This window comes from Micrasema longulum, unplaced genomic scaffold (assembly GCF_059751315.1).
Source record: "Micrasema longulum isolate JH-2025_06_02 unplaced genomic scaffold, ASM5975131v1 h1tg001139l, whole genome shotgun sequence".
Lineage (NCBI taxonomy): Eukaryota > Metazoa > Arthropoda > Insecta > Trichoptera > Brachycentridae > Micrasema > Micrasema longulum.
Window position 1 is genome coordinate 223,952 of NW_028278327.1, and position 20,431 is coordinate 244,382.

Sequence of the window (20,431 nt, forward strand, 5' to 3'; positions counted from 1 at the left end):
TATGTAATATAATGATAATAAATAAATAAATAAAAAAACATTGTTAATTTCCGTCTGTTTTTTTACTTTGCTCATATGTTTGAGTAATTATTTGACCAATAAACATTACATCGGTGTGTTATCTTCAACTTCCTTAAGATATTCTAATGACGCTATGCTGCAGACGGAATGTTACGTATATTCTGCAAAACCAGTATCGACCATCACACCAATTGTAATTATTATTTAATAACATATTATTTGAGCACCAAGACCTTGGGTAACTGGTTCCCACAATCTGTATTTTACCTTACTGCTACTATCAACTTGTAACTTGTAACTTGTATTTCAGTATTGAGATTCTCAGTTCCAGCTGCCGGAGAATATTATTGAATGCTATCAAGTAACAAGAGAAACAAAATGATGCGTGTTTAGTATAAAACAAACAGCAATATTATTCCTAGCCAATTACCTTTGTTTCCCATCTTTCCCATAACCCATCCTAATTCCACCTACCAGTAGCAAACGGTGATTTTATTTACAGGTAAGCTATAAAAAAAATCATTAGTTTGTACCTACATGTCCTGCATAGTAGGTCAATAATGTATTTATTTATTTATTTTACATAAACGGCATAAATTGCCTTTAACATATATTGAACATAAATATAAAAAAAAAAAATACATATTTAAAAACATAACAAAAAATTATAAAATTGCATAACTATAACAATAGTAACAAGTAGGTAAAAACACATAAGCAACCAAAAATATTAACGAAATAAATACATAAATATGAAAAAACAAAAAAAGGAAAAACATTTTTAAATATAAAGAAAAGTTTAAGAATAATATTGCGAGAGAAAAAAAGAAATCAGACTCATTTTATAACTATTAAGTCCAGAACCAAATATATCAGCCTTGTCCTCATATTGATTGCCATATCTATGGAGCCTAGGGATAGACGAGTGCATGTGATAGTTGGTTCTAGAACTTGCAGAACAAAAAGGAGATCTGTGGCGGGTATGTCGACCAGGTACACGGAAACACACCAACTCCAGCAAATCTGGACAGTCAATTAATGAATTGATCACCTAAAAATCTTGCATGTAATGTTACTATAAATTGCTATTTTTTTCTGTGGTTCTGTGTGATGCAACCACTCTCATTTATGAAATCAACTCAAACGACGTAACTTAGTGATATATTATATTGTGTAGCTATCTTATCCATTTATTTAACACATTACTTTTACAAAAGTTTTTAAAAATTAGCACAATGAATTAAATCAGTATTAGATATTCTCATTACGGTTGAAATGTCAACTGGTCAATTTATTCTAAAAATGAATAATGCCAAAAACAGCCGCGTCGAGCGCTACGTGTGTTGCGAGTCATATGTCAAAAGTACCAATTCAAAGAAAAATAGTCCTCAAGAAATAATGTTTGAAGTACTGTTTTCCAAATAAAAATTCTTCAAAGAATTTGTGTAATCTGCATGTTTACCCTTGGAAAAAAAAACCCCGACACTGGGTTTAAGATGTTCAAAATATAGTACACTTATTTGTACGAAGAAATAAGCTAGATTAATCGGCTAGTTCCTTAGCTCAATGCTGGCGCTAGGCGCGCTTTATTAATATTTTTTATTTATATTTGGAGAAAAATACAAATGGTGGCAAGTGGCAATGATTAATAAGAAATAGTAATTATTTGTTTGTTTTTCTGTAAATAAAGTTACACACGATATGTACCAATATTTAAGAACATCCTCATCCTCATCAAAGGTAGATCCATTCCCGTGCTCCTTTCCTTTTTCTAATACTCCAACTTTGTTCAAAATTGGATTCAAACCCCTTGGGAATTAATATAATTAATTTATTACAACAGAGATGATGGACATTTTACAAAAGAAAAAGTCTTATACAGACTTAATTTGTTGCAACAGAGGAAAAACATTTTTGAGAAGGGAAAATGGAAGTCTAGGCATTTACAGGGCTTATAACCTGTCATTAGGTGGTTTAGTGGCCAGTTTACACACTGTGTAAAATTCACCATTCTGCCTTTATTTAAACACCCACATTTCCTCAACTCTTCCACCTGTTGACTTTTGTGAAATAATTGAGCTGAAACCTCTAACATGTGGGTGAAATTCATCCGGCTGAACCAATTTCAGAAGTAGAATTTCAGCTCAGCAAGAATACGCTGCGTTAAGTTTACCAATTCAGTGCCCTATACACCACACTGAGTGCGGAAATTATGAAAACGTTTTTTAATGCTACGATTGATAGGTATTGCTAGACTGTTTCATATTAAACAAATAATACAATGGCCTCAGACAATATTCAAAAGCGTGAAAACAATAATATATGTATTATATTACATATTGCAATAACAGATATCTTGCCTCTGTTCTGTTTGTTGTGAATCTATTGGGTTCATGTTTAGTTCTTATGATTAGATGTTTTGTGCACAATGATATGAATGGTTCACATCACCTTGTGTTTCTTTAATCTCACCTGTCCGCCTGACTTCATTCTTGGTCAAGTCAGTCAGTTTCTCTTGTTATAAAATAATAAGCAAGCTCAAGGATAGATTCGGCAGACATCAGACAACGGCACGCAAATCTCAACAAAGAAATGTCGTGTATTCGTTTTACAAGATAAGACACAAAACCTTACTTTAATTTCGTTGCTTATCGATAAAATGTAAATAAATCTTAAGTGGCAATGAAACCTGCCTGCTACGAAAATAAATTGGTGACAATACGAGTACTCGTACAAAAAAAATCAACTGAAATCGTATTTCTTTCGTTTATCGTACCCTTAATTTTTTAATTAGATTAAATAGTAATTTTCATCGTTTATCTTAAACTCTTGTATAGGTACGTAGTTAAAGGGTAATATACCACTTTTTTACAATTTTAAATTAATGTCTTTTTTTGTTTTTTTTTAAATTATTTTTTTAATTAATAAATTTCATAAAAGCCATATGTTTTTTTGAAATTCTATACAGATCAACTTTATACATCTAGTAAATGTTATCACTGTAACTCTCCAAAAAAAGAGACTAACTCTTGTGCTTGGAGAGTGACTTACATTGTTGTAGTTGTTTATTTATAAGAGTTTAAATAATTTTAAATATACGAGTACATGAGAAACAAAATAAAAACATAGGATTTATAAAGAAAAACATAAAACAACAATACATTCACACTAATTTAAATTTAATTTTTAATTTAATTTTATGGCGGCCTCCGTGGTGTAGTGGTCAAGACGCTTGACTCACACACAAAAGATTCCGGGTTCGATTCCCGGTGAGAACACAAAAATTGAAATGTGATTTTTCTCAAGCGTTGGTGTTCTGTGATGTAATTCACCACTGCAATTGGGCCTCCTGGCCTGTTGCAGTGCAAAAATACATAAATAATGCAGTTTTTACTCGTGTTCAAAAAGTTTCTTTGGATTGACTTTAAATTTATTTATTAATATATTTTTTTAAATAGTTTTGAGTTCATTGGGGAGATTATTATTGAAGGAATAACCCGGTAAGTCTCTATTCGGAGGCTTGTTAGCAGGTGGGATAGAGGGGATATGGAAGCAGGTAATGAAAAATACACCACGACACCCAGACCGATTGAGAAAAAAACCATTCATGGATTTTTTTTTGCAACTGGCGGGAATCGAGCCCGCGACGTAAAATTTTAGCGTTAGCCGACTAACGTCGAAATAGGTTCGAGTAAAAAAAAATATTTTTTACTTACTAGTAGCATAAAAAAATATTTTTAAATTCCCGCGAAAACGGTTCATTGCATTGGCCACGCCCCTAATACGTTTAGATTCGGAACTTTGAAAATATTCTTAATTTATAAATTTTGAACTTTGTTTGTGACTATTTAAATTTAAATAGAACATTGTCACGAATATTGACGTCACAATTGTCAAGACCGAATTTGTCGTATTTTTTAAAGACGTGTTTAAAAAAGAAGAAAACATTTCTTATTGATTTTGAAAAAAATATGAAAGTGAAAGCGCCAATTGGTCAAACAAATAAGTGAAAGTGTACCAAGTATTTTTAATTAGCACTAACTTATATGTTAATATAAGTTATTACATCATAACAATGAAATTCCATCAAGAATTGTCAATAAATAATTTTGATCAAATTATTTTTTTATTAAACGTGTTTTTATAAGTATTTGTAGTATGTGATATTTCTCTTTTAGTAAAGTTGGAATATACGAGTATAACATAAGGTTGAAAGACAATTCTATGAATCGTATATATTGCCAATAACGACATACGAACTAGAAACTATATCTGTGACACAGAAAAGTAGCCAGAAACTAAAATGCACGCAACGATTAATGGAAAGACAACTACTTGGTGTATGTCCAAGAGACATAATTGAAATAATAAGAAGAATTACTCGCAGTCGTAGCAAAGTAGATAAAAAATATACGTGTTTATTTATTTACAGTTTATTACATATATTTTTAGATCGTTTATAGTTTATGAAACAAACAGTTTATAAAAATCATTATTATTAATCTAACCATACATTTTCGAGAAACTTCGCCGTATAATTAAATGCTCTAATTTTTACCGCGTGTAAAAATCATTTTTCATATCTAATTTCCCGAACTTTCTTATTGGTGTTACTGGTTGCGCCACATGTACTATGTTTATTGTATATTAAACATTTACTAGATTGCTGTGTAAAATTTATTGCTACATACTGAGCCCTAGTGGGAATGTTGTAATCATCCTACTGTGGGTACAATCTTTTTCTCTCCGGCCGAGTAACAATTGAACTGTCACCGAATGTACATGTGATTTTGATATTCTCAGCGCGATCGCTAACAAGTTATTTTAGCTTTCAATAAGTAATTCTAATTCACTGTGTCGTGTTGTCGTATGAATCAGTAATTAAGAACCTCCAATTGCCGATCTGACAACAGGATCTGATAGAACTTGCCATGAGATAGTAGTTCGAATATTAAGGTTGGAAGAATCCCAGTACAAGGTAGGTAATTGCATTCATTTGTATTGGGGTTCAGTGGCAAAGTAAATAAAGATAAAGCATAGCAACACCAAATCTGCGAACCAGTAAAACAAGATAAATTTGAGCGTCCATCTGCTATTTGGCGAGTAGCGCGATCAGTTATCTATGGTTTATATAGTCAGTAAAATCGTTTTAAATATTTTTTTGACATTTTGAGATCATTATTATTTTATTTTTTTTAGCAGTGGGAGTCAGTGCTGCATAAGCTCTTGATGTCACTGCAACCTGTGAAGATCTATTGTGATAGGTTCCCGCGAATTAGCTCGCGCCTTCCAAGCCTAGGTATTGAAAGAACCTGTGGAAAGCGAGAGTTCTCATTTTGTTAAACCTCCCCCTCCATGCCCAGATCAATAAATTATTGGACTATAAGGCAGGGAGCGAGCTCTTTCACATCTTCAGGTTTGACTTGAAGTCCTTCTGAGTATGCGACTCTTTTATGATATAAAGCATTACATTCACATAGAATATGGTTAAGAGTTCCCTCATCTGGACTGCAAAACCTACTTCTAGAAGTTTCAGAAAGGTTCATTCTAGAAATGTGTTTGTTCAATTTACAGTGCCCTGGGTGGGCTCTAGTAATAATCCTCAAACGATTTCAGCTGAGCTTTTTTAGGTCGAAATCAAACTTTTGCGAGTACCCCTTTATCAGTTCCTTCGCGTGGTGCTGACCAGGTACTTTTGGTCGGAGCATATACTCTGCTTCCAAAGCATAATGCTCTTGACCTAAACTTATTACGAGGAAAACAATAGGACAACTCACAGTAGGGACCAGGGCCTATTACGGCTGTATTAGCTTCCAGCCTTGCCGTTTCATCAGCTGCTTCGTTACCTTGATGTTTGAGGGTCCAGCTACCTAATAATCTTATTCTAACAGTGTTTATTGAAAACACTGTTGTACTTATTTAGAAAAGGAATATTTATAGGTAATCGGTGCTCGGGTACTTATTTTTTATTCATGTCATATTATGACATATTGTTTCATATGTATACATGCATCATAAATCAATTTATTATATCCCGTGAAGTGAGTAACAAATCAATTGCTCGTTTAGTGTCTCAAATTTCTATAAGTCACAATAATTATCGCGTAACATAATGGATGTTTGTATTTTTACAATTAAATTTCGTATTACATGGGTTAGAAAATGGTACAAAACCTTATTCAAGATTTGACCTAGTGAAATAAGGAAATTCGTCGATACGGGAAATCAGATATAAAATATGTTATCTTGCACGTCGTAAAAAATACAGCAGAAAATGTAATAAAAAAATGATCAAAACGAACTACTTTGAACGACGTTACTTGTTCTTTCAACTTAACCAATGATTGTGTTGTGATAGATTTTTGGTTAACGGGAAGCCAACCCACCAATCAGCAGAACTCACTGAAGATAGTTTGTAATGTCACTCGCAGAGTTATATAAAAATCACAAAACTTAAAAAAATCATAGCGATGATAATACGATGTTTAAAAATATTTGAAAAAAACTATGCTTAGTCTAATAGTTTATTATTAAATTGTTTCCAAAACCACCAAACTTCTTAATTTGGTCGTGTCGTGTAATATACAAATTGGGTGAAATCTGCGGTCAGATAATGAAAAATTAGAACACGTCTTTTTTACAAAAAAAAAAAATTATTGAACCAAGATCTTCGCGCGCATTACTAATGTGCGCGGACCTGTGATACTGTTAACTGTCAACTTCAACGGTCAACGCGTATTTGTTGTTACTCGTGTCACTTAATTTATCCTCGGTCTTATTTGTTTCACTTCACGCTTGGCTTCATTTCCGAAACTACTAATTTTCAAAAAGATTCACAGAAAGTTGACGTTGCTTGTTGATTGCAAAATAGTAAGTATTGTTTGTGTCAGCAGTTGCATTGTCGCAAGATAGCTAGTTTTGTCAAATGTGAAACTGCCTGTCTGTCATGACACTGAAAATATTTACGAACTGCGCGTGCGTACGAGCAATTTTCAATTCCAGAAACTTCCAGGTGTAAAACAGCACATAAATCGGCCCAAGATTTGGCACTAGAATTATTGAACAAGAAACGCACAAGATCTTGCGCCAGATCGTGTACCATTTTCTGACCAGTGTAATACTAGCTTTAGATCAATACTGGCTTATGGAAGTAGCTATAACTACTCGTATCTAAGGTTTAAGAAGTAACTTTTTAAAATTGACTATATTATCAATAATTACCTCTACGTTTCAAGATTTTCTAGCATCAATTGATGCGTATTCATTTTTAATATTCGGAGTCAGTTATTGTATTGGGTGTAAACAAAAAATGTGTACATTTTTTATCAAATGACAACAGGAGGACGCCACAAAAATATATTAAAGAATTATTCAATAATGTATTCTCTTTCATTATTTTACAAATAAGTCAAAAGTTCATAGAATCTTCACCGTACACTACACAAATATTGAATAAATATTATAATAGAAAGAGGTGTGAAAAATACTCCGTTTGGTCTACTTGACATTTAATTTTGAAGGCTTGTAATCAAATAAAATAATATACGTAACGTAAAACAAACACAACGTGTTGTAAAACAATAAATTTTCCTTTGATTGGCATATAGTTTATACCATTTTGTTTTCTTTTGGTGCTCATTTTTAAATTTGTAAAAAAGTACGTAAACACCCTTTACCAAATTTTTTAGTTCGGAACACATGGGATAAAACCACCAATGTTTGGCACTTTAAGGTATTCACAGGATCTTTCAATTTTTAAATATATATAAATATGATTAAAAATATACTATTTCAGCTATTTATTGACACCTCTAGTTATCAATTGGCACAGCAATTTTGTCAGTTATTGGCGCCTTTGAAATTTCCGTGAAAAAAAATAAAACACGTGGTATTTTTTATAATTATTGAATGGATTTAATATTATTACAAAAAGACAAAGTTTAACTCAATTTGAATCAGATGAAGATAGCAACGCTCTATATATATAAAATCTTCGGATTATTTCTTTTTATATATTAGCCAATCCTTTTTGTACTAAATGCTAAAATAATTTACTTTATTTGTCGCAAATAATAAACAAACAAAATATCAATAATGCATGTAAAATACTGATTGGTATGTGCAAATAATTCAAATATTAACGAATAACACTACAACATGTTAGTTATTGGCACAGTCTGATTTTGTAATTTTTTTCTTCGTACCCATTAAAAAATCATTTTTTTTATCAAATAATCGCATTTGATACAAAACTAGCTTAATGAACATGTATTTAATCACTGGTGAACATAATATAGTTAAGTTTTGTACTAACCTTGCTGAAAATTAAAGTTCAACACAGCTCTATCCTAAAAAAATCTTAAGAAACTCTTGAGCACATCAACAGATAGTTTTAAATAGGAATACCAACATAATAACAGCAATAAATTGTGGCCAGGATTCAAGAATATAATTAAACTTATTAAATTTAAGTACTGCGTATTCAATACTAAAATTACTAACCATCTTTTTTGAGTTTGAATAAGAGAGTGCCAATTACCGGGGGGTTGCCGACAATACCCTGGTTTACCCTACATAGATTTTTGGAGGCATGGAAAATATTTGATCAGTTTTTATGATTTAGAAACACATTAACTGAATATCACTTATTGCTTATGGGAAAAATTGTTTCTATATTTGTTAGACCCCCATGACCAGAATAATGAGGGACATAGAATTTCACCGTTTTATAATGTATTGGTGTACAAAGTTTTATGACGTAAATATATTTATTGTACTTTTCATGGCCTACAAATTATTTCGAAATTCGAATACGAAGGTCATAGAAACCTATCATTTAAAGGTATTTTAGTTTCGATTAATCTACTTACGTACGTATTTTAACAAAGTCACAATGGGAAGAAAGATCGCAAGTTTGCAAATTATAAACGCTTTGCGTCCGTCCAACACAGCTCTATTTATTCATAAATAACGTCATTAGATTACTTGATCCTACTGATTTTTATTAAAACGGTGTTGCATAATATAAGTTATTTTAAATTATGTAACATTCGTTAATATGCGCATAAATTTTTCACGTAAGATTTTTTCATAATTTTTTTAGATAAATATAATAAGCTATGGTTTTTTTCTTATTTGTTACAAAATAAAATTTTATACGGGCAGAAAACATTCAAAGTTGGAAAAATTATTCACGAAAAAAAAAGAGTTTCGAAAATTTATATTTTATTAAATGTGTAGTCTGCAGTGCAGATGATAAAACATCTTTACACATATATGTGTAGTGTATGTGTTACTTTATATCACAAAAGGAGCCGAATCTACGGTGATAGGGTCCTGGGCCTCGATTATGTTGGAAAATAAGGACGCCATACCTTCACCATGACGGTATAGTTGAAGATAAATTCTCGGGACCGATTACGAAAATACACTACGGATCCCCCCGCCATCAAGTTTTTATGTAAGTAAATCGGTTTGTACCGACGGATCTAGAACCCCTCAATACGTTTACCTACGCAATAAAAGTGACAAAAATTTTGTTCCATCTGGCAATTTTTCATTTTTTTACGATTTATTAAAAAAATATCGTTCTGAGGTTGGTACTTATAAGCCTGTTAAAAATGTGAGATAAAAATAAGTAAATTTTGAAGTCGAATTAAATTTCGACATGACTGTCAGTTTTGAAAACGAGCGGCTAGATGCAGTCGCTAGACTAGCTAGATGCAGCCTTATTAACATACAAGATCATCTAGCCGTAAAATGTTACTACTGTAAAAAAATTATTTAGTTATTATATTTTTTATATCTTTCTCAGTTTACGTATCGAGATTTGGCCTTGTAATCGCTCAATTGATAAATACAGACGATCGTTCAGCATACCGTCTTGATAATTGTCAAAAAACTAACAAATAATTGAGACAGATATTGTATTACATTATTTGCACAGTTGTATTAATGGTCCCATTCTTTTAAATTCTATTATCAAAATAATTATTATTTCAGGCCTATTGGGGCCATCGACATCACACACGAATAATGTAAAAGGTTAATTTTTTGCATAATTTCTTCCAGTATTATGTTCAACTTGGTGATCCGGGGCATTTGCTTATACATAACCTCAAATTTGAAAAAAGGATAGTGAAATAAAGGATTAAGTCAAAATATTTGAATCGTGAATTCAAAAATTTAAAAGATGTGTTGGTCTTTTTTATAAAGACGTTCCACGTTTGAATGAAAGATAAACAACATTTACCTCTAAATTAGTGTTTTAGAACAATATTTTTTAATTTCATTAAACGTATTATTTCATTTTCGGTTATAATTCGAAACATAGAATATTAATTATTTTCTGACAAAATTTAAATGATTCGGAGATATTTTTATAGACTACCTTAAATGTGGCCCTATGTAATTTATTAGAATATTCATAAAACTTACCGGCAGCATTCCACCCCCCTTCGACCTGATATGCAGCTGTAGCAACTCCAAACTGGAAGTTATCAGGGAACCGTCTCAACTTTTCGTGGCACAGAGCACTGGAAAAACAAAAATAGATTTATTTATTGACCCAAGGAGCGCGGGACCATAGACGATTTTCGTTGCCGTTCTACCAGAGCGAACCCTGACCATAGACGTATCCATTATTTACACCCGCTCTCTGCAACCTCTTGTACATTCAACTGTTTTTTTTAATTCTATAGATCCATATTTTCTCTACACTAAAGCATACTTTTGTGTGGCGTATTTTGAACGTTGTTTCTCTTTTGATTGTGTTCTCATTTATGTATTTAAATATTAAAAATATATCTATATTGAATAAAGGAAAAATTAAATATGATATTTGACTAATCTTGTTTATCACATAGTCGAAATGACTATAACAAATAGTAATCAGCTCTTTAACTTCACAAATATCAACAGATGAATAAACTGAAGAAAAATTGACGTTCAAAAATGGGCAGAATGGTGAATGTTACACAATGTGTAAAGTGGCCACTTAAACCTGCCAATGACAGGTCATATGCCCTGTAGATGCCTAGACTTCTATATTAACATTTCTTAAATGTTTTCCATCTCTGTTGTAATGTGTTAACAAATAATTATTATAAAAAATATACGAGAACCTGCATCTTAAATGAAAAAAATATTTTTAAACAGCCACAGCCACAGAAAGTGAAGTTTTAAAAATGAATTAATACAACAAATCTGTGGCAACAGACAGATAAATGTTTTTTGAGATGCGAATATGGAATTCTAAACGTTTACAAGGCTTATGAACTGTCATTGGCTGGTTTAAGTCACCACTTTACACACTGTGTAACATTCACTATTCTGCCTATGTGTAAACATTCACATTTCGTCAACTCTTCTATCTTTCAACCTATGTATAAACATTTGGACATACTCAAAACATTGTTAATTATTATTGCATATGTATAACTAAGTAAAAAACAAAATTTGGTAATACATATTTATCATTTATAAGAATGTAATTACCTAGCTTGGAACGGGGTATGTACCCTTGTTAGCTGGGCAAAGTGAACGTAAAATTGTATTTTTGATAAAAGGTGTAAGTAAATAAATATAAACACATATTTAATTTTTAAACTACGAGATTTTGGTCCTAGTTCGAATTGTGTCGTCACATATTTTATTTTATTTAATGCACTACCTACGCAAAAAAGGTTATTTTCACAAATCGGGTAAAAATCGTATCGAGTTGCAAAAAAAAATATTTATGGCAAATTGTTACTATTCTATACATAAAAACCAAGCTTTTATTTATAATTTTTTCGTTTTAAAACGAGTTCATGCAAAATGGCTTGCAGTTGGCGTCACGTCACTTTGACGTCATACGTCAAGCCTGCCGGGTGCGCAGTAACGTAATAAGTGCTATTCGATCCGTGGGGCGCGAAGCATCTCATTTTAAGGTAATTAAAAATGCGTGTATTTTAAACCATAAGGAACCAGCTCTACTGGAAATTGGATAAAATAAAGGTTTTTTTCGCGTGGTAAAAATTGGAGCATTCAACTGTACTGGCAGACTGGGCAGAACCGATCGATAATAAGCGAAAGAGAACCTCTGACGTTACACGCGGAATTATTTCAGAAATATAAAACTTCAAAAAATCAAAGCGCTGATAACACGATATATAAAAATAAAATAATAGAATAGCTTACTTTAATAGTATATTAATAAATAAATAAATTGAAAAAAAGCCCCCTGAAATTGCTGAAATTATAAATATGTATGTATATCCGACGTCGCATGGAAAAAAATAATAATACTGCTACCGATGTTATTTGATGCTTATTTAAAAGTAATAATAAAAAAAACATTAAAAGAGCCTATTAGTTTTGACACATTTAAGATATTTCAAGAGAATTCATTATATTTGTTAAAATATTGCACACTGTAATATAGGGAACAAAGTACCTTTGCAACCTATCAAACTGTATGGCAATATAAAAAAAAACCAATACTTCACTTTCGCCCTGCCAGGAATCGATCCCAGGACCCCGAACATACTAGGCGAGCGCGCCAACCACTACACCACGAGGCGGACTTATATTGACTCGATTTCCTTTTTTAGGATTTTTACTGAGATTAGCTATGCCGTTAAAACACTCGTCTGCTTCTGACAAAAAATACTGCCAAAAATTGAACTCAAATGTGTCTTGTACAATGGGTTATTGCCGTTTTCTTCCAATAATGTTAAGTGATATTGTAACATTGAATATGCAATTCAGATATCTAATATCCAAGGATTATTGTTGTTGTATCGACTATCTGTAAATATAATTATAATATTACTCCAATAACTATCGTTCGTAATAGTTGATTGTATAATTTATATTTCATTATAATTGTGTAAACAATATGATAAATTGTGTTTTAAACTATTTTTAAAGTTACTTGTATTGATACAAATGTTTGATTTTAATCTTTAAAACCTTATTATCCGGGTGCTTAGCACGAGAGTTGTCGTTTGAAAATAATTTATATGGGGCCGAAAACGACCAGGAATACAAATCCCAAAAACATAGCAATGTTGATAAAGTGACTGAAAATACTTTGAGCAGTGTTGTGTAACCAAGGTATGGTTAAAGCCATATTACTATGGGAATTTAACAAAGTAACATCCAATTGTCTGTAGTTAATTTTAATTTACTGAAAAATTTAAGATTCACATAAAATAATTTTTGAATCATATCAAATTTCACGTTTCCGACGAAAATATTCCAAAATTTCAAACAAATACAGTCAACCCCTAATAACGCAGTATTCTCATAAAGCGGTTTAGTATAAATGACTTGAAAAGTTCATCTCTTGCTCCATATAAAAAGATTTTTTTAAAGCCAATCATAAGGCTTAAGTAAGCCCTAATAGATTGGCATTAATGAAAAATACATAATCTAAACATTCTTAAAATCCACTTAAATTAACAAAATGTATAACTAAAAAAAGGTATGTATGTATATAGAATAATCAAGGCGGAAATAGCAAGTGTGACATCGCGAGTCAGGAGAGACAACACCGCTTGCTTCTTAAATGCCTGCCCTTGCTGTAAGAACACATCGACAGTACCGTTTAGTGAGATTTCGTGCACTGTCCTGAGGATTCTTGGCAGAGGGGAAAATAATCCGATGATAGTTTTATAATTTCCCACAGCAAAGACAGGATTGGTACGCAAGTTACGGCGAGGTACATTAAGGTTTATCTGAGCAAGATATCATGGGCATCTACATAGTTAGATATTAATTTGTGCAAGAAATTGAAATATTGCTCGTTAAATATTAATATGAAAGTACTCTAGACGATCAGAATAGTTGATTATGAAAGTAATGGATCCGATTCTAAATATTAACGATTTTAAAAATTTACGTTGCACCGGTTTTGGAAGAATAACAAAATAAAACTACTTTCGAAAATCAAGATTAAAATTTGGAAAGTGAAGAGGATTTTCGACCCATTAGAAAAAAAAGGGTTAGGCCAATATATCTAATACAACGATTACTAACAAATGTGTTCGAAATAATTTCTGCAGTGTGAAGTATTTGATATTTACAAATCGACGGATCTTATTTATTTCACATGAAACTTTTTCTTTTTTCTTTTATATATGAACACATCACTGGGTATAACCCGTGTCGAGGCATTTAGTTCTAGTGTTTGATAAATAAATATAATATAATAAATGACACATGGATATAATCATAAATTATAAATAGCAGACATGCAACAATAATTCCGAGTTCAAATAGACTACTGTTTTAGTGGGGTGATCATCTCAAAGCAGTTTTCGGGACCCATATTCAGAAGCAATTTTTAAACAAATAATTTGAATTTCCGTTTATTTGTGTTTAATTTTAAATCAAGAGGTTTCCCAAAATTTATAAAAAAAGAAAAGAGACAAAGGACTAAGGAGTCACATGAGAAAGGTACATGTGACTCCTTTGACCAAATGATTTTGTCATTTTAGGTGACAGGAATAGTTGTCTATTTTTTTATCTTGTTTCATAGTTGTATTATATTTACTCCCATCATTTTTGTGTGTGAACGAGAAGTGCCCTAGCGTACAGTCGCCTGACGTCTAGAACACCCACTCGTTCAAACACCTTCGTTGTGGGTGTTCTGATAGGGATCCCGAGTAGAGCCTTGAGTGCATACTTTTGTGCTATTTCCAAGGTACGCATAGCACTTTTGCCGGCTCCACCCTATGCAATTATTCCGTACGTTATAATGGTTTGACACATTGAGAAGTATATTTGATTTAAAGTTTTTTGTCAAGAACGTTAATTGCGGTATTAAATATATGAAAAAGTTTTTTTAACTTTTGCTTAAACATTATCTATGTGAATTGTCCAGTCCAAGGTACAATCGATTTCGATTTCTAGATATCTTATATTTTTTACATTGTTTATAAAGTTACATAGGCATTTGTCACTATCCAGATACGTTTTATTGCACTTATGTATCATTTATTTATCACAAGTGTGCTATTTCTACCTTTACGTATAATTAATATAAAATTAAGAATGTAATTAACATACATTCTACAACATTATGATGTTGATTTTTGTATGTTAATTGTCTACGACGCCATGTTGGCGTTATAAAGATACAAGTTAATGCCGCATTTTAATTATTGTGCTGTTTTATCCGCGTTTACTTGTTTACAAAAAAGATTTGTTAATTCTTGACGTTATTAGTTACAATTGTTAAAAGGTTGCCATTGAAGACCTGCAATTTCGTACTGTGCAGAATGCTGGACAATATCAAAAAAGCATGAACAATAGGCGCATACAACTGAAATTATAATGTTTCTCTGGACAGGTGGCGTAACACACATAGACAAAGGATTGTTCAAAGTGGCACCGATAGTTGGAAAACTGAAGGAAAGCTGAAATGGTATGGTCAGGTCAAGAATAGCGCTCAACATCCCAGCCATAACTAGAGATATAGGCAGACCCCAGCAACGTGGTGGTCTACTATTGATATGAAATTGGCGGCACAGAATGTTCCTACTAGCCCTTTTTGTGATAACCCAGAACTGAGGATCCTGGCGCTTGCATATAAGAAGGCCAGAACCTGGATGAACCGGGATTTAGGAACAGGGAGAAAAAAATAAGAAGATTACTTACAATTATTATATTAAGTGTTGTGCCACTAACAAATCAAGACTGAAACCTTTCGAATCAGCTCGAAAATCGAAAATTTAAATCATTTTATAAAGCCCTTCAGGCGTTCAGCGTTCACTTCAACGTTAAATTATTATTTAAGGAATTCGGGATTTTAGAAATAAGATAATGAGGAGGCCTTGTTTTTTTTTATTTATTTATAATAGACTCAAACTCAGCGGATTTTTTAAAAATTATTTTTAAGTAACGTATTGTCATCGTTCTGATTTTTTAAAGTTTTGTAATTTTGTATTTATTCCACCCGTAACGTCACAAGAGGTTGTCCGTGATTTCTCCTGACATTCAAAAGTAGATCCCCGTAGCGACAAAATACACTAAACGTTGAAAAATAAGGCTACTGGAAACCGACAACACACAACAATGGTTATTTTGTTAATTGGCGTCACAATTTTATTATTTGATTAAATACAATTATTTTTTTGTTTATTTTTATTTAAATGTTTTGGTATATGTATTTTTTGGATAATTATCCATATATTTAAATTTTAGGGGAATTTTTTTATGGTTATAAATAACTGTGTAAGAAAATAAGAAACAAGTTTATAATCGCTTTGAAGTGGGCACTTTCTATCAAAGAAGCCTATTTAAAATATAAATGAGAACTATTTTAAATGTTAATGACGTAAGGAACGCACACTAACTCTAAGCGATCATTCATTCGCTTATTTCGATCATATGATGTCGATATAGCAAGTAGGTAGAACATACCGATGTAAGATACATATAGTATAGAAGTTAACTATACCTTCTCGATATATACAGATGAATATAGCGTTCATAATCGAGGTATAGGACTTTGCTGCAAACTAATCCCCAGTATTGAGACCGCGAAGAAGAAAATCACAATTTATTTTCCGCATCTGATGGTGCATAGGGTACTGCATTGTCCCTTAATATGTTTGTTACATGAAGGCAGAATGACAGTAGTCTTACGCTTCAGGTGTCGTTCCAGGTATTATTAAATATTATAATAAATACACCTTTTTTATGCCTGTGTAGAGGATGATTGGTCTGTTGAGCAGCCTACCAAGACAGGTGATTTTTTTACTAAGCTAGGATTACTTGTTGTAGACTCTTTTAGATTAGTTGTTTTTGTATTTTATTGTTTTTATGGATTAAATATTTATACGTCTGGGCCTCTATTCCAATGGACTGTTAACAGAGTAATCTTCGACTGTCTATAAAGAAAAACCGATATTTGTGTACGAAAATAAGTCAATTTGCATGAACATTCATTATAAAGTATCTTCATCGGTAACCTATAATTGAACATGTTTAGAAGAAAATATTGTGCTTTTCATACAGAAAACTTAATTTTACTTTGTAGATAAAATTTATGATAAATGTTAACTTCCCATTGCAATAAGGGCCCAGAACCACAGATATATTTATCAATTCAGTGGTCAGGACATGTTTATTTTTTAATTCTTAATTGGCTGGTGAGCTGTTGTGTACAAACTTAAAAAAACAAATGAATAAATAAGTTTGTTGCAAAATTAAAACATTTATATGCCTTTGCAATATCATTTTAATTGCCAATAAGTATTTCAGACACACGGAATAAATCTTGTTGCAATTCACGAAAATAATACAAGGTTTTATTATTTCCGTTGTCAGTCCGAAAAGATCTACCTACCTACCTAGTAATGGTTATTAGCAGGATGTAGGCACAATAATAAGCATTAGCACTGTAAATTCATGCTAAATTCATAAACATAGATGTATCTAACAAGAAGGGACATTATTGGGGACTTATAAGAAATTGACTGCAACTTAGTTTTTTGCTGATATTTTTTTTGTACATTTTCATAAAACAACGACTATTTACTCGAGCCTTGGACAATAATTGTATAGTAGAGAATATCACATACTACGATTTCCAATATAAAATGTATTTAGAATAATCAATTGTGTTTTCAAAATCAATATGGATATTATGGTCTTAATACATAAATTTAAAAAAGAACTTTAAAAAAATACGTCACTAGAAAAACGCAACATGTTTGGCCTTGACAGTGTGACGTCAAGGTTCGTGACAAAGTTTTAAAAATTTGAATGGCGGGAAGAAATAAACATGAATCGTGACGTATTAAGGGCATGGCTAATGCGCCTAAACTACTGAGCTCAATAAAATTAAATATTCCAACTAGAAAACTCAGTCAAAACTTACTCTTTCATACCGATAACCATAGAACTAACTATGGTTTTCATTCCCCTATGCCCAGAATTCTTCGGTCTGCCAACAAACATACCAGTCTTGATTTCTTTGAACACAAGTTGTCTTCTTTCAAACGATCACTGAATCAAATTCATTTATAAAAGCCTCTCTCCCGCTTCCACTCCCACAAAGTTTACTATATACCATTGAGTCTTTCTACTTTTTTAATAATAATTTTCTATGCATAAATGTGTCCATAAAAATGCCCATTGGGCGTATATACAAATAAATAGATTAATTGCTAATGGAATGACCGTTTTTGCGGAAATCCAAAATTACAAATGTTAAAGTACTATTTATGCTACTAATAATAATGAGCAAAAAATTTTGTTTTCACTGCACAGTATTTTATTGACCTTTATTACTTTAAAAATTAAAAAAAAAATGTTATTTACCTATTACCAAATTGTACAATTAAATAATAATCCGCAAAGGTTTTTGTATATTTTGAAGTAAATAAAAAAGATTTTCACATGCTAATAGCTTATCTTACAAACATCGCATGCTAAAAAAATATTTAAAAAATAGCAGTAATTGGCGTCACTAGTTATCAGACCCGTCGAAGGTCGCGCAGATCGCTGAATAGAGCTCACGCTGGCGGTCACTTGCTTTCACTTTGTCGGACTGTCTTTGTGTATGGGACTCACTACTCACTTAAGTGACGCTTAGCGAAGATTTAATTAACTGTGCCTAAGCTATTGAAAAATAAATGTCCGCCTCGTGATTCGTTGTGTAAATGCCTAATTGGGCTACCGTGAATCACGTCCAGGCTCTAGGCTCTAGGTTTGATTTTTTTTTCACGTATTTTATTAATTTTAGGTTTAACATTTTATTTTCATTAAAGCATGCAATTTAATAAAAATAATAAAAAAATTATACTAACCATAATATAAGTAATTGGCTTAGGCCGTATATATAATAAATAAATACAATGTGATAAATAAAAAAAGAAAAACAAAGGTATACATATTAAAATGGTAGACTTACTGCCTGACCAAAAACAAATGAAAAAAACAACAAAAATTATTATTATGTTGGTACTTATACCCCTTTTTTAACTCTTTAAGGGCCGTGCATTATTATTTTTTTTTATTTTTTAAATTTAAATTTCATTGATAAACCCTTACGGGTTACATACATTTAACAAAATATTTTCACTTTTAAAATTCACATTCTACTATTAATAATAATATTTTTAACATCTTTTGTAAAGGTTGTCTGAGTCTTTTGTTTAGTTTTGTCTGGTAGTTTATTGTATAATTTCAGTCCATGGTTTATAAGTCTCGATTGTCCTTTTCTCGTTTTAAAAGAGTGGTGATGTAACATTTCTTAATATACATATATATATATATATAATTCCTCTATACGTGTGATGTTACTGAACTCCTTCTAAACGGCTTAACCGATTTAAGTGCGGTTTTCAGAGAAACATAGATCTTTGCGCTGTGCGTGTTCGTAGGTATTAAAATCTTTAATCCGATATGTAAAAAAATGTTAAGAGCATAAATGTTTTATTCATCGATTACCAGGGTTGCATTTGTGGAGAATGCATTTACAAAAAAATAGAAAAACGTCTATATTGTTTTTTAAAAAATATGTTTTTGAATGTTTACAAACGGCATTTGTTTTTTGTGGATCTCAATCAGATTCCCTTTTCAATTCCTAATAACTTCTACGCACTTATTTCTTATACTGGATTTTTGGTAATACTAAAATAATATTCAATTCAATACATTTAAAAAAAACGTATTCCTACATAAGTACACCCCTCTGTTGAAGAGAAGACCGGAGTTTGACGTTTGCAAAAAGAATGCCATATTTGAAAAAATATTTATCTTATGTTTTGGAATTCAACCATAAACAAGTATCAAGGTACCTACTTGAATATAATATTTGGATTTAAACAATTTTTAATTTGGAATTTAATCATAAACAAGTATCTAGGTACCTACTTATCAACAAAAAGTCTTTGCCAACGTTCGGGCAGAACAACTTCTGTCGGGTCCGCTAGTTAACTATAAATGTGTAGAACTGTTGCTTTTACAAGTTGAAGAAAAAAAAATGATGTGTATTTAAGCTTTATAATATCTACCTTATATTCATGTCACTTAATAACAGATTATTAAATAAAAAAACATGTGTTAGTTAATATGATAACTGCATTTGTCTAAACTGCATAACTCGTAAATAAGTGTTTTTTTTACGTGAGAAGTACCGTATTTAGCACAGAGCAAGGTAAAATAATTAACTTCAATATTAAAAATAACTACTACAAAGCACAATTTGTTTTTGTAAACACAATAATTACTGATATTATCAATCGCCTGAGTAATCCACTACAAAGCTTTAAGATTAGAGGAATCAATAACCCATTAATATTTATTTAAATTTCTTAAAGGCTGATAGTTAAAAGCGTTTTTAAAAAGCGTTACATAATTAATCGTTTTCTTTTCATGTAAAAAAAACATAAAATAAACATCGTTGCCGTTC

At 31.4% G+C, this 20,431-nt stretch overlaps 1 protein-coding gene across 1 annotated transcript in view; it reads right to left on the reverse strand.

Moving 5' to 3' along the window:
* LOC148276833 (myrosinase 1-like) overlaps window positions 1-20,431 on the reverse strand; it is a 61,275-nt gene that overhangs the window by 27,958 nt on the left and 12,886 nt on the right. Inside the window, exon 2 of the mRNA XM_088233693.1 lies at window positions 10,459-10,556. Coding sequence (XP_088089819.1) covers window positions 10,459-10,556 — 98 coding nt within the window. The remainder of the gene's footprint in view (window positions 1-10,458; window positions 10,557-20,431) is intronic.